At 38.7% G+C, this 15,519-nt stretch overlaps 2 protein-coding genes across 2 annotated transcripts; both read left to right on the forward strand.

Moving 5' to 3' along the window:
- The first annotated feature begins 2,618 nt into the window (after positions 1-2,618).
- On the forward strand, positions 2,619-7,169 carry LOC127451242 (actin-related protein 2/3 complex subunit 1A). Its single transcript, XM_051715770.1, has 10 exons — positions 2,619-2,805; positions 3,457-3,546; positions 3,659-3,763; positions 4,440-4,662; positions 4,767-4,874; positions 5,732-5,944; positions 6,083-6,158; positions 6,262-6,455; positions 6,540-6,630; positions 6,768-7,169. Exons 2-10 carry the CDS (start codon positions 3,483-3,485, stop codon positions 6,804-6,806), a joined length of 1,113 nt encoding a protein of 370 aa, XP_051571730.1. The 5' UTR covers positions 2,619-2,805; positions 3,457-3,482; the 3' UTR covers positions 6,807-7,169.
- A 365-nt stretch (positions 7,170-7,534) lies between these two features.
- Positions 7,535-15,514, forward strand: LOC127451243 (actin-related protein 2/3 complex subunit 1B-like). The gene is made up of 10 exons (XM_051715771.1): positions 7,535-7,698; positions 8,324-8,413; positions 10,818-10,922; positions 11,013-11,235; positions 12,950-13,057; positions 13,143-13,349; positions 14,496-14,571; positions 14,676-14,872; positions 14,961-15,051; positions 15,171-15,514. The coding sequence occupies exons 2-10, from the start codon at positions 8,350-8,352 to the stop codon at positions 15,207-15,209; spliced, it is 1,110 nt and encodes a 369-aa protein (XP_051571731.1). The 5' UTR covers positions 7,535-7,698; positions 8,324-8,349; the 3' UTR covers positions 15,210-15,514.
- The last annotated feature ends 5 nt before the right edge of the window (positions 15,515-15,519 follow it).

The raw sequence follows: 15,519 nt of genomic DNA on the forward strand, positions 1-15,519 counted from the left end.
GTTTAGAATTATTTCAGACTTCAGAAACAAAGAGAAGAGAAGAGTAGGCAGATCATTGGACGGTGAATGAGTGGCTAATAAAGTTGCCCAACTCATGAGGATCATTTCTGGGGATCTGCAAAAATGGATCACCCGACCTCGTGTTAAAGTTGGGAATGAGTATGTGACCAGAGGTCAGGACCAAAAGCCGTTTATAACAGAATGTTCAAGTGGGTTTGCTGCATAAATAAAACACTGTTCACAAAGATGTATTGCCACTTTTTTATTGGTGTGCTGGGCATTACTGGGTTTGAAACTTTTGAGGTAAAATGTCAAAGTGCTTGGTTGCACTTTTTTAGAGTTTTTCAATCACCATGGACCGTTTGTCTTGGAATGAGATGAAAACAAAAAAAGAAGGGATAGAATGAGTCTTTACAGACTTTGAAATAGACTTGCAAGGTTGTACTGGGCTTCTGGAAAAGGTTAGCAAACTCCAAGCAAAATGGTTACAAAACTGCTATAAGATATTTGTTTACAATGTAGTTTAGCATTATAAACTATCATATTCAAGTCAAGTCATTGTTATTTGTATAGCGCTTTTCACAACACACATATAGTCCATCCTTGAAGAACAATGTGTGCAATTTCCAATGTGGGCATTCTCACATTCTCAGGAACAATATATGGTTACAGATGCTGAGAAACACTGTAATCAGGTGAAAAAGAAGATCAGCATGGAAGAACATATTTTGAATATCAAAGAGGTTTTAGTGGAGGAGGAAAGTGCAACCAATGCTTTATGGTGCTTTAAAGTGCAGGATAGATACAGAGCTTATGAACCTGAGAAGAAACTTGGAAGGACTGTAGTCTACACTGGCAAAGTCAGAGATGGAAAACAGGTGAAAGCAATCAAGGAATTCACTAAAATATGGTTGTAAATTCCCTGGACATCTGTTATCATGTGTGAATTCAAGCAAACACATTATGATTGACACATTAAAAATAAAAGTATAATGATCTGAAATAATTCAGTTTATTAGCTCTAAAATTCCTGCTGTGGATCTTTAGGGCCTGGAAGTCAAAGTGCACAATTTGACAGGAGACCTTGGCCAAAGGGATGAAAGCAATGCCAAGCCCCAAAAGGAAAAGAAAGCCCTTGAGGACCTTGAGCAGGTAAAGTAGGTATATTCTGCCAAAGTACTATCCATTAGTAATCTATCATTGCAGCAGTTATTACTATCTAAAACATTCTATAAAACATTATCCAAAACAAATAGCAAGCTCATAGCTCAATTGCATGAGGTGTGTTTTGGAGCTATGAATAGGGCTGTTTCCTGTTATAAGAGGTATAAACAGCTGCTTAGGGCCCCTCAGCCACCAGGGGACCATAGTTTAGGAACCCAGTATTTTTCACTTTTCTGTCTCTGAGTCAAAAAATTGAATGATATCTGCTTACCTGCAGACAAAAAGAGAACATGCCAGCTCACTTATACCAGTGTCTCTGAATCAGTGGACTGCAGAGCGGTCTGTGGCATAACTGCAAGGGGCCCATCAATTTTTTTTTAGTTTTTATATATATATATATAATATCTAATAATTATATTATAAGTATAATACGTACTTAAGTATTTTGTCATATGTTTGACATAAGAGTACAGAGCTACAAACGTAATAGTAAACAATTATTCAGATAGTCTGGTCTTTGGAAGTATTTGATTAGAAATGTTTGAGTTCATACAGGAATCTCAGACTTTTGATTGCAAGCTTTTGTATCTCTGCAAATCTGAGTACTGTTTGTAACAGTTATTTCACATAGGACACATAGGAGATTACTAGAGTCTTTTTACTCAGGAACAAAATCTGAGAAGCAGGTGACCCTCATGCCATCCCAGATGTGTATGACTTTCTTTCTTCTGCTGAACACAAACAAAGATTTTTAGAAGAATATTTCAGCTCTGTAGGTCCATACAATGCCAGTAAATGGTGACCAGAGCTTTGAAGTTCTGAAAAGCATATAAAAGGCAGCATAAAAGTAATCCACACAACTCCAGTGGTTTAATCCATATCTTCAGAAGCGATATGGTAGGTATGGCTGAGAAACAGATCAATATTTAAGTCCTTTTTTACTATAAATCTCCACTTTCACTTTCTTCTTTTGTTTTTGGTAATTTACATTTATAGGAGAATTTATAGTAAAAAAGGACTTAAATATTGATCATTAAGGTCCCATGGCCCAACTTACATCTTAGAGCTGGAGCCGGTAAAGCAGATATTTCTTTAAAGTGAATAAACTGTTACTTTTAGAATTTAAATTGTCAAATTACATCGTGTTGTGTAAAAAGTGAAAAGGAGCAATGTGCACGTCTGAGTGAGACACTACAAGGAAGGGAGAAATGATCTTGTGAACAAAAACCAGTTTTTTTTTTTTTTGTTTGTTTGTTTTTTTTTGTTGCTAAGATACATAAAGATTAGTCCTATTCGAAGACAAAAAGAAATGATGACTGAATCAATAAACAGAATTAACCTCGATATGACTAATATGTAATTGACCTCATCTTGTCTAAACGTTTCTACTGAATGACTTCGCATTGTGCACACGGTCACGCCCACAGTTCTGCGGTGCGTACGCATGCGCGCTGAGCAGTGTGCCATTTCCTGGATTCTTTGACAGGCCGAAATCAGAGAGCAAGAGAGCGCGAGCGAGCAGCCGGAGTGGATTCGTGTCGACTGTCCAGAGTCCGCGAATTCAAGTCCGTCCACCAGGTGAAAGCCCGAGAGAGAACATCCTTCACCAACATTTCCACGAGAAGCGGAGCATCAGTTCAGGTAAACGAGGCCTCTGTCATGCCCTTTTCCGACAGCAGGGAGCGGAGTAAACCGGCATCTTGGACAAGGCCTTCCTGATCATGAAATGTAGAAAACCACGAGAATTTATGTGACTTTTTTCGCAAGATAAAGGTGTTTATGGTCTTACAAGGTGCTGCAGTTATGTATCGTTTGGCCTGCAGTCTATTTTCCTGATTTCAAAATCATTTTAGCTGAACTGGTGCTGTTTTACGTGTTAGCTGTAGGCTAATGTAGCAGGCAGACAGCTCGCTAGCAAGAGCCGACGGCATCAGATGTTGATCTACTGCCTCATCCACGCCCTGAAACCGGGAAACTGACAGCCGTGATCTGGTTTTGCCAGTTGAACGAGCGATGTTGACTTCATTAAATGGTCACAGACCGAATATAGCTCTTCTAATGCCAGATCTAGTTGCGGGAATAGACTGATGTTTGAGATTTAGCCCCGGGTTGCCAGTTTGTCATTGCTGTCTTATAATGTCATTTATATCTGTATGGAGAGGGCAGATGCTTAGTTAAGCGTTATCTTGTTATTCTAAACATATTTATGGGTTTCTCAAAGTAACGAGAATCTGGTGGACTTGTTTAGACGCAACAGTGGCATTGCAATCACATGAGGGTGTTTCTTTTCAGACGGAGTTGCAAATTACTTGAAGATAATGTCACTCCACCAGTTTCTGTTGGAACCCATCACATGCCATGCATGGAACCGGGACAGGACTCGTAAGAAAGCTTTTCACTGACATTTTCTTCATTGTTGTCTATATCAGTCTCAATGCCTTCAATGTATCTTTATACTATTGTTCTAACTAGTTTTGTTTTTTTCCAATGACAGAAATTGCTATCAGTCCAAACAATCACGAAGTTCACATATACAAGAAAAGTGGGAACCAGTGGGTTAAAGCTCACGAATTAAAAGAACACAATGGACACATCACAGGTAAAATTCACAACAACCTGAAGATTAATTTGTTGTATTATCAGTATATAATTGGTTAAATGTGACATAATTAGTGCTGTCAGTCCATTTAAATTTTTTAATTGTGATTAATTGCATAATTTTTCATAGTTAATTGCAGTTAAACGTAGATTTTTCGAATTCATGATTCACATCAGGGCGTCAGCGCCAGCATCAAGCACCGCTTTGAACTCCACTTGAAAAGCGCTTGCAGACAAAATGTCTCATTCTGTGTTTTTGTGGTGGTTAAGATTTGACGTGCTTCTGTTGTAATTAAAATGTGCCTTACAGAGGCTGAAAAGTAGATGATTTCTGTCACAAGTCCCATCTGGGCTTGTTTTGTACATCAAATAGCATTAAGAGGTCCTTTCACCATAATTTTTTCACTGACAGGGAAATGCTGTTGTGTGTGTTTGTTGTGTGCGCGTCAGTGTAATGACTCCGGGCGGGCACATGGCAAAGGTTCCGCCCTTACAACTAGTGTTTATGCTGGTTTATACTGTATTAACAGTAAATGTGTTCATTGCAAAAAATTAACACATTCAACTTTTTTAATTAATCGCATGCGTTAACGCATTAATTTTGACAGCTCTAGACATAATACATTAAATGAAACAAGACATCTAATATATCTCCTGATGTTTTAACTTGTCTAAAGGCATTGATTGGGCTCCTAAAAGTGATCGTATTGTGACCTGTGGAGCGGACCGGAATGCGTATGTGTGGAGTCAGAAGGATGGTGTGTGGAAACCCACCCTTGTTATTCTCAGGATCAACCGTGCTGCCACATTTGTGAAATGGTCTCCACTGGAGAACAAGTTTGCAGTGGGGAGTGGAGCACGGCTCATATCCGTTTGCTACTTTGAGTCTGAAAATGATTGGTAGGTAACAGTTGTGGCTATGGATTCTTCACATATTTGACCATGTTGGATTTTTGTAATATAGGTCATGTGGACATTTTAATTATAATTCTTGTGGTGCTTAGGTGGGTTAGTAAACACATCAAGAAGCCCATCCGTTCAACTGTCCTCAGTTTAGACTGGCATCCAAACAATGTGCTTTTGGCAGCTGGGTCGTGTGACTTCAAATGCAGGTAAGGCTTTGTAAATACTAACTTTGTAAATTGTTTCTGTGTGTTAAAATTAGGGGTTGGGAGAAAAAATAGATTCTCCAGTGCATCGCAGTTCTTTCTCCAATGATTCTGAATTAATTCTCAAGAATTCAGAATCAATTCTGAGTTCAGTCTAAACCACGGCAGCACAGTAGAGTCAAAGTGAAATGCTAGAAACAAATGGTCAGACATGCATATACTAAAGCCAAGTGCACACTACAGAACTGATCGCAGACTGGATGTATCAGCCACTCGACCATCATCCCAGACTGAAACTACAATCCCGAAATTCATTCACAAACTCTAGCACATTGCAATTGGAGAGTTTATTCGTGATAACATGTCAACAAACAGCATGAAAGGCAGGCTCACAACCATTATTGCACTGATTTGCACAGAAAGGGAAAAACAGCTCTTGCGCTCTCTTTCTTTGGCTGTTGCTCATTGCCGGTCCCTTGCTTGTGTGCATACAAGATGCTTGATTGTCACTTTACTATCACCTGTGGTGTGCAAAGGAGAAGCTGACATCTGCACTCCCACAGAAGCAGATATCTCATGTAGCCATCCTGGACCAGTAACCGATATTTGTGGTTATATTTATAGGGTAGGGATCGATTCATTGTAAATTAATAGTTTAATACTGAGAGTGTGTGTTGATTAAAAAAATTGGAGGATAAGATGCATATAGAATCGTTTTGTAAACCATTTGAATCGTAATCGAATCATCAGGCCAGTGAAAATTCTCACCTCTATTGCAAATACACTTTTGTATTACCTTTCTTGATGGATCAGAACGTATTGCGCTTTAAGAGAATCATATTTTTGTCTGCTTTCCTTAGGGTATTTTCTGCATACATCAAGGAGGTGGATGAGAAACCAGCTCCAACCCCATGGGGGTCCAAGATGCCCTTCGGGCAGGTGATGGCGGAGTTTGGCGGGGCAGGAAGTGGAGGGTGGGTTCACAGTGTGTGTTTCTCAGCCAGTGGGAACCGACTGGCTTGGGTCAGCCATGACAGCACTGTCACTGTAGTGGACCCCACAAAAAGCTCAACGTGAGTATCAATCACGATTAGTTGACCTGTTTTCTGTTTGCTTTGGGAGACCTTTTAAACCTTATGTCTCCTCTGTTCTGTCAAAAATAAAACGCTCTAATTACTTGAAGACTAATAGCATTCCTCTGTGTTTTGCAGGCCAAGTCAGTTGAAGACCGAATTCCTTGCCCTTCTGAGTGTGACTTTTGTTTCGGAGAACAACATTGTGGCAGCAGTAAGAACTTTTTGGATTTTCTTTATTGGTTGTAAAATTTCGGTTGATGTACTTTAGAGGTAACTGCTTCCTTCAAGACCTAATGTAAAGTATTTTCTGTCAGGGTCACGACTGCTGCCCTGTGCTGTTCAGTTTTGATGATGGTGGAACCTTGACCTTCATATCCAAGTTGGACATTCCAAAGCAGAGCATCCAACGCAACATTTCTGCTATGGAGCGCTTCCGCAACATGGACAAGAGGGCCACCACTGAGGACCGCAATAGCACCCTAGAAACCCTGCACCAGAACAGCATCACGTAGGTCTTATTTCCTGATTTCTTTGTCAAAACCTTAAAATGTTTATATTTTTGTTAATTATGCACAATGTCTTTTCCCTTTAGCCAAGTGTCTATATATGAAGGAGACAAAAGAGATTGTCGCAAATTCTGCACTACAGGAATTGACGGAGCAATGACCATATGGGACTTCAAGGTTTATATTTGTTATTTCTAAATCATGCTAAACATACATGTATAACTATCATACACTTTTATGGCATTAATTTGCATAGAGTTTGTCACTTTCAGTGGTGGTTAAACAGACCTCTGACTTTTTTTTATTCCCCACAGACTTTAGAGTCTTCAATCCAAGGCCTACGGATCATGTAAAACTCAAGCTGAACTAGCATGATGCAGCACAAGCAATGTGGCTTGAAGACTAACAAGGAGATTTCCGATAACACTTCTGAAATTTTTTAAAATGAAAATAAAATAAAAAAAAGCACTGAGCAGTGGCGTGAACTGATGTGTGACACACTTAAAATGGAAAAACACTAATGGAAAAAGGGTTTAGGATTGTTTTTTTGTTTTTGTTTGTTTTTTTAAGAAAAATGTATGCCAAAGCTGGCACCCCAGCAGTGTGCGATGGTTGATCAAGATGTTCTGGCTCTCCAGAGGAACCGGAGAGGAATTAAATAATGAGAATTTTATGTAAATGGTCTGCTAGAAATAAATGACGTATACTACACACCATTTGGGGATGCAGTCTCATTCTGTTTGAATTCATGTCTGTGTGATTGTTTGATTGCCTTTTAAGCATGTTGGCTTCAAAGTTCTCTGCCAAATGAATTAGTGCTACTAAAAATAAACAGCTTTACAGTCAATTGTAGACTGTATAACTGCCTTAAAGTTAGGCTGTACCATTATTTTTAGTTTTTTTCTCTAATAAATTGCGAAAATGTTCAAAAGTGGTTCCTCAAAACTTAAGTGACCACTGACCCAGCTGTGCAGATGTAGGATTTTAAAAAGGACATACGTTAAACATGCTGCAGGTGAGAATGTGAAGTGGAGTTGAGCTGAAAACCCTCCTCACCAGTAGACAGCCGCCCACACAAGGAAGTGGTTATATGTTTCTAGCAGAGAAGGGGAAGTAGTGCATTTTTTGAGAGAAAAACGACTAAGGAAATACTTAAGTTCATTCAGAGCAAAGCCAGCGTTTGTGTTGACTGCTCAGAGTCCACGAACTCAGGCTTCTGTTGCAGGCTTTGTCAAGGTTTCCTGGGTAAGTAGAAGAATGTATGGTTTTGTTTATCTGAATTTGGAAACATTTTTCTTAAGCTTTGGAGCAGGCTGTAGTTTTGGAATGCGGTTGTTGGTGCAACCCATAACATGCACTAACATGTACACATGTAGAATGACACCTAGAAAGTATTTTCTGTGTTTCTGAAGAGTTTTGGCTGAATGTATAAAAAGTATTTCATACTATTTATGAGACATACTTTCCAATATACTTGCTGCAATGTCTCTCAGCTGAGATGACCGTTTAATGGAAAGTATGAGATGAGAGAGGTTTTTCTTGTAAAGTGGTCAGCAGAACATCTGGCTTTGTCACATACATTCCTGTCTGGTCTGGTTTTAATTTACAACAAACAATGAGGAAAAAAATAAATAAGAAGACAAAACCATTGCTTATTTATGAATGTACTGTATATTATATTGGCTTTAATATGATATAGCCAAAAATGTGAAAGAAAATGATCAAGAATTCTAATAGGAAGTTCTAAAACTTCTCCTTTTTGGTATGTCTCTGCGGAAGTGAATGAGCAGCATGAACTCATATTGCAGTAGTTTTAGGTTTACGTTTAGCATAACATTTGCAATTTCATAAACCTCATATTTCATTTCAGAATTCTATATTGTGGAAGAAACACCCATGGCTTATCACAGTTTCTTGCTTGAACCTATCAGCTGCCATGCCTGGAACAAGGACCGAACTCGTAAGTCCTCATAGTTACAGTGTATCTTGGTCTTTGGATCAGTTCCTAGTCTGTGTGTCTAAAGATATCTCCCACCATCTGAACTGTGTAATGACGTAAGCATAATTTCTGAATATAGAAATAATAACAGAAAACTATTCTTTCACAAAAACTAACTGGACCATGAGTCCTCTAAGGAGTTTTCTGAAAAGAGGCTGTTGAGTTGTGAAGTGTTAACTGATTTTACATTGAACCTCAGTATTGAAAAAATCTATTAAAATTATTGTTAGATTTTGACAGAGATGATGGCATGGATTTATTCATTATTTATTCATAAAGGATACATTATGCAATAGCTTTTATCCAATACTCTAAACATAGTTTCTCACAAAGATCGTGTTATGCCATGTCTTATCAGCCATTCACCTTGAACTGAAACTTGTAAAACTTGTCATTGTTTTAGACTTTTTTTTTTTGTTTTGTTATTATTATCATTTACGAACCACCATTTTACCCCTGAGAGCCAGTCAGGCCACTGCTGAATATTTACATTGCTCTGCTGAATTTTTGAAAGAAAAGCAGTACATCCCATTAGACATAAATTAATACATGGACATGCATACAGCATGCACAATTTTTGACAGAGTTAGAAACCTGCATCAAAGTGTGCAAAACTGCTCTCTAAAAGCTAAATCAGTTTAGGAACAGAGGTCCTTTTGTTTAAACTGTAATTTCAAAACAGTTTTAATAGCAGAAGAAAATAAAAGGTCAAAGCTGTATCTTTACTCTGCTACCACCCTGCTTTTCTTTCCATGCTGATGAGAGAAGCAGTAATGACTAATTCCCCCCAGACTTCCTGTTTTACCATGAATGGTGCTTTGTTGCTGATTTCGTATGTCTTCAGCAAACCGCAGAGGAACAGAAGGGAAACGAGACGGCTGAGAGTAACTTTTAGGTTTAACTGCTGCTATAAAAATTTTTTAGCTCACTTATGAAAAAGTATGGGAGCACATCTGTGGTAGCAGAAAGTCGATGGTGTGTCAGAATTAAGTCTTTATTTATTTAGAATTAAGTGTGTCATTTTTTTAATTGCTATTCTGCAGAAACTTACTGAAAACGATTCTAGGATTTTCGACAGGCCCTTTGAATATTGCAAATGCAACTATATTTTTACGCATTCTGAAGATAATATGATTGGTGCTTGCCCTTGCAACACTTGCCGCTACAATATTAGGGCGTTGTGAGTGGTTTTTAGCTCTTTGCTCTTTGGTTACAAGGATGATCTTGGTAGTTGCTAGTGTGCATCGCTAGGGTGTTCTGTGTGGTTGCTTACTTGGGCCCCTTTTCAATGTAAGTCTATGGGATTTTTTGCAGATTAAAAAAAAAGTAATTGCTTCGTAAAGTAATAGCACATGTCTCCTTAATAAACCCCTCCAGCTGAGGATATACACTCACCGAACACTTTATTAGGTACACCTGTACACCTACTTATTCATGCGATTATCTAATCAGCCATAGTGTGGCAGCAGTGCAATGCAAAAAATCATGCAGATACGGGTCAGGAGCTTAGTTAATGTTCATATTAACCATCAGAATGGGGAAAAATTAGAAAAAAGTTGGCACAGGCTCACCAAAACTGGACAGTTAAAGCCTGGTCTGATGAATCTCAATTTCTTCTGAGTTACACAGATGGTAGGCCCACTGCAGCCTCTGCTTTCTGTTCTTGGCTGACAGAAGTGGAACCAACGTGGTCTTCTGCTGTTGTAGCCCATCTGCCTCAAGATTCAACATGTTGTGCATTCTGAGATGCTATTCTGCTCACTACAATTGTACAGAGTGGTTATCTGAGTTTCCGTAGACTTTCTGTCAGCTCGAACCAGTCTGGCCGTTCTCCATTGACCTCTCACATCAACAAGGCGTTTCCATCCGTAGAACTGCTGCTCACTGGTTGTTTTTTTGTTTTTGGCACCATTCTGAGTAAATTCTAGAGACTGTTGTGCATGAAAATCCCAGGAGATCAGCAGTTACAGAAATACTCAAACCAGCCCATCTGGCACCAACAATCATGCCACGGTCGAAATCACTGAGATCACATTTTTTCCCCATTCTGATGGTTGATGTGAACATTTACTGAAGGTCCTGACCCATATCTGCATGACTTTATGCATTGCACTGCCACACGATTGGCTGATTGTATAATCGCACGAATAAGTAGATGTACAGGTGTTCCTAATAAAGTGGTCGGTAAGTGTAATTAATGTCTGAAGTGCAAACGCAATACTAAGAGTGAAGCTTGCCTTAGAAAGCACAACTAATTAACCTTACTGATAAAATATTTAGGCTGTTATCCGGTGCATCAAGCCAAAGTATTTTGGCCATACACTTGTGTTGAATATTTTATTCTCTGGCTTCTTGTCTCCTTTAGAAATTGCATTGTGTCCAAATAACCATGAAGTCCATATCTATAAAAAAGATGGAAACAACTGGAACAAAATCCACGTGCTAAAGGAGCACAATGGGCAGGTAACAGGTACGTTTAGTAGGTTAATCTGACCTACACAGCCACAGAGCATTAATATGACTAACACCATCTCATCCAAGCCATCTCCTCATCAACCAGGCATCGACTGGGCCCCAGAGAGCAATCGCATCGTCACCTGCGGCACAGACCGTAATGCCTACGTCTGGACTTTAAAGGGAGACGTATGGAAACCAACCCTGGTCATTCTCAGGATCAACCGCGCCGCCCGCTGTGTGAAGTGGTCTCCCAAAGAAAACAAGTTTGCTGTGGGCAGCGGCTCACGTTTGATCTCTGTGTGCTATTTTGAGCAGGAAAATGACTGGTGAGTTTCAAGCAGGATAAATGGATATTGAGGCTCTTCTGGCAGAGCAGGGCTGATGTTGGTTAATCTACTTAAAAGGCAGATGGGCTCTCTCTAAATTTTAAATGACACAGTTTAAAGCAGTGTTTCGGATGATAGGGCTTTAACAGTGCATAATATAGGATGCTGTCTGTGTTCATGGGGGACATGCTCACCGACATGTATCTACTAACCCAACACATTCGTCATGTTTAGAAACACCAGTGTGTTAGGATGCAGGATTACAGATTACACATTAAATCATATGATGTGATGTCACTACATCAGTAGTTCTCAACTGGTGGGTCACGACCTGAAAATGGGTTGCTAGTCTGTTCTGATAGGCTTGCGGATAGCAAGGGAAAAATATTGCTTAATGTAACTTGTAAAATGCAATGAACCATATTAGCATGTATTGTTTGGATAACAAAATAAATGGTCTTATCAACTTTTAAAAGGAAAGAAAAAATGCAACCCAAATCTGATATATTTTACTCTTGACAGTCTTACTCAGGCCTTGCTTCCAATCACACTTTATAGTATTTTGGCACAAATTAAACCTGTTACCTGCTAGCTAAATTAGGCCTTGTAAACCATGAACAAAATTAGGAAAATTAGCAAGATAAATAAAAAATATAATCCAGACTACATTAAAGTGATAGTTCACCAAAAAATTAAAATTCTCTCATCATTTACTCACCATCATGCCATGCCATACAGATGTGTATGACTTCCTTTCTTCTGCAGAATACATGTGCATGTGAATGGTGATCAGGCCTTTGAAGTTCCAAAAAGCAGAAAAAAAGTAATCTGGACAACTCCAGTGGTTAAGTGCATTTCTTCAGAAGCAATCCAGTTGATTTGGGGTGAGAACAGACCAAAATGTAACTACTTTTTCACTGTACATCTTGCCATTGCAGTCTCTAGTCACAATCAGGATTTCAAGCTTGATTACACTTCCTAGTGCTTGAAGCATGCGAAGAGCGCTAGACGGTGCTAGGAAGCGTAATCGAACTTGAAATCATGATCACCAAGGAGACTGCTTTCAAGATTTACATTGAAAAAGGAGTTACATTTTGGTCTGTTCTCACCCAAAACCAACTGGATCGCTTTAGAAGGCATTTATTTAACCACTAGAGTCTTATGAATTACTTTTATGCTGACTTTATCTCCTTATTGGAGCTTCAAAGGCCTGATGAGGGTATGTAAATGGTTAAAGAATTGTCATTTTTGGGTAAACTAACCCTTTAAATATGTGTTTTTTGTACTGAATTTTTAGCTGACAAAAGCTTGAAACCATTGAAATTCAAGAGACATTTAGAAACCAAAACTCAAACTATAAAGACAAGCCTGTGTTTAGTTATTTTACATATATATGTTTGATTTCAAGGGCATTTTGGTTTACTTCTGTTTGATAAACTATTGTGGTACTGTGTTATGTCGCCACTTGATGTCTAATGTAAAATCTGAGTCCTGAAGCAAAACCATTTGAGAAACACTGATGGCACATACATAAAATTAAGTCAAATATATCATGTTGTTGTCTCTAATGTGGTATAATGATTGCAAAATACATTATTTCTCTTCTGTTGCTGGACGGATCATAATTTAAACACAGACTAATCTATTATTTTCTGAGACAAAGTTTTGTGTGTATCTAAGATGCTTAAGTCTCATCTGTTTCGCATTCCCATAGGTGGGTGTGCAAGCACATCAAGAAGCCCATCCGCTCCACCATTCTTTGCTTGGACTGGCACCCCAATAACGTCCTGCTGGCAGCGGGATCATGTGATTTTAAATGCAGGTTAGGCTGAATCTGAACACATTTTATTGTACATTTTGTGATTTTGGGCATTCTGTAAATTTCCTGTCTGCTCAAATCCCTACAGGATCTTTTCTGCTTATATAAAGGAGGTAGAGGAGAAGCCTGCTCCAACTGCATGGGGCTCTAAAATGCCATTTGGAGAGGTTATGTTTGAATCGACTGGAAGTTCTGGCTGGGTACATGGCGTCTGTTTCTCAGACAGCGGGAATCGTGTTGCCTGGGCCAGCCATGACAGCACTGTATCTGTGGCCCAAGGCGGAAAGACTGCTGTGTGAGTTGTGTTTTCATATCATAAGCAATTTTTTTTATATGAAATGACAAGCAGAAAATGTCCCTATTCCCTGAAAAATATAAATTAAACTGTTCAATACTTTTGAAATAGTCAGTATTTTTATGTTTACGAATTGGCCCCATTTACTTCCACTGTTAGTGCCAGAACCTCGATTTTTGCTTTTTTTTTTTTTTTTTAAAGAAAACTCAAATTTATTTTTTGTGGTAATCAATATTATGCCACAAATGCTGTCGATTGAGCTTAAGTTCTATGGTGTAACACATGAATGTTTTTAAAGCAAAATATTAAGTTAATTGCTGCTGTTTATCACTATAAGTCGACTCAGTTACATAAATTAAGGTGTTTTCTGGTTTTATTGGTTTTATTTTCATTATAAATGTAAATGTTCAATTTGATGTTGTCAGTTGTCACCTAATCGTCATCCTAATGAAATAAGGTCTTCAGAACTTTGATTGCAGAGTGAATTAATGACATTTGATTGTTTAGTATACACCAATCAGCCACAACATTAAAACCACCTCCCGAAAATCCCAGGAGATCAGCAGATCATGCCACGGTCCAAATCACTGAGATCACATTTTTTTCCCCATTCTAATGGTTGGTGTAAACATTAACTGAAGCTCCTGACCCGTATCTGCATGATTTTATGCACTGCATTGCTGCCACATGATTGGCTGATTAGATAATCGTATGGATGATTGTTGGTGACAAACGGGCTGGTTTGAGTATTTCTGTAACTGCTGATCTCCTGGGATTTTCACACACAACAGTCTCTAGAATTTACTCCAAATGGTGCCAAAAACAAAAAACATCCAGTGAGCGGCAGTTCTGCAGATGGAAATGCCATGTTACGCCTGTTGGCCAGACTGGTTCGAACTGACAAAGTCTACGGTAACTCAGATAACCGCTCTGTACAATTGTGGTGAGAAGAATAACATCTCAGAATGCTATTCTGAGATGCGGGTTGGGGCTGTTTTGGCAGCATGAGGGGGACCTGCACAATATTAGGCAGGTGGTTTTAATGTTGTGGCTGATCGGTGTATTGCAGGCACATGCCCGCACAATTGATACCATGACAAATAATTTGTAAATATATTATATTAATTTATTCTCTCATCTTGCCAGCTGTGCCAGTGTCACTTCGGAAACCTTGCCTCTTTTGTGTGTTACTTTCATTACTGAGAACAGCCTAGTGGCAGCTGTAAGTATCTTTAGATGCTATATTTTGCTTTCATACCAAAGTAAACCATTAACATTGTCACTGTGTACCATTTTTCTAAAATCTGACACTCACATCTTTTTCAGGGCCACGACTGCTACCCTGTGCTGTTTGTCTATGATTCAAATAAAGCAGCCCTGTCTTTTGGAGGGAAATTGGACGTGCCCAAGCAGAGTGCTCAGAAGGGTATGACAGCCAGAGAGCGCTTTCAAAACCTAGACAAGAAAGCCTCCGCTGACAGCAAGGAAGCAGTGCTGGAATCTGTGCACAAGAACAGCATCAGGTAGGGCTATTCTCATTGTCTGTTATCTAGCCTTATTCATCAAATGAGCATACAGATGTATTAATGCCTTTGTTTGTGCTCTTCTTAGCCAAATCTCAATTCTTGGTGGGGGAAAAGCCAAGTGTACCAAATTCTGCACCACTGGTATGGATGGAGGCATGGCTATTTGGGATGTAAAGGTAAAACTTGTTGAACAGTTATTTTTTCCTTAATCATTAATAAGTTCATTAGCAGTTGTCACAAAATGTAAATGAAAAATTGTTGCAGTGCATAAAGATGATTGATATTTCTGTTTCAGACCCTCGAATCTGCAATGAAGGACCTCAAGATTGTTTAGTGCAAGAACCCAAAGTGTATCCAGAACCAAATCTGTGCAGATTGCTTGCTTTTTTAATAATCTTTTTTTTTTTTTTATTATTCAATTGTCTATACATTTCTATAAGAATGTATGTTTTAAGTGATATAAGGATGCTGATAAGAGTTTGGAAGCAGGTTCTGGATGAACCAAGAGCTGTTTTATGCATTTTCTGAATTTATACAGTATGCTGGTCATAGAATGCTTTTATTCTTTAATAACTGTAGGTACCTTGCCTTGAATTTTAATACTGCAAATTGAAATGAATAAATATGATTACCAAATGAGGTGC

Source organism: Myxocyprinus asiaticus, chromosome 14, assembly GCF_019703515.2.
Source record: "Myxocyprinus asiaticus isolate MX2 ecotype Aquarium Trade chromosome 14, UBuf_Myxa_2, whole genome shotgun sequence".
Classification (NCBI taxonomy): domain Eukaryota; kingdom Metazoa; phylum Chordata; class Actinopteri; order Cypriniformes; family Catostomidae; genus Myxocyprinus; species Myxocyprinus asiaticus.

Bases quoted from the DNA above. Each gene is read 5' to 3' on its own strand.
- LOC127451242 (XM_051715770.1), top strand. From the start codon at position 3,483: ATGTCACTCCACCAGTTTCTGTTGGAACCCATCACATGCCATGCATGG. The intron at 6,159-6,261 runs GTAAGAACTTTT...ATTTTCTGTCAG, and splicing joins AGAACAACATTGTGGCAGCA to GGTCACGACTGCTGCCCTGT. The intron at 6,631-6,767 runs GTTTATATTTGT...TATTCCCCACAG, and splicing joins TGACCATATGGGACTTCAAG to ACTTTAGAGTCTTCAATCCA.
- LOC127451243 (XM_051715771.1), top strand. From the start codon at position 8,350: ATGGCTTATCACAGTTTCTTGCTTGAACCTATCAGCTGCCATGCCTGG. The intron at 8,414-10,817 runs GTAAGTCCTCAT...TGTCTCCTTTAG, and splicing joins CTGGAACAAGGACCGAACTC to AAATTGCATTGTGTCCAAAT. The intron at 15,052-15,170 runs GTAAAACTTGTT...TTTCTGTTTCAG, and splicing joins TGGCTATTTGGGATGTAAAG to ACCCTCGAATCTGCAATGAA.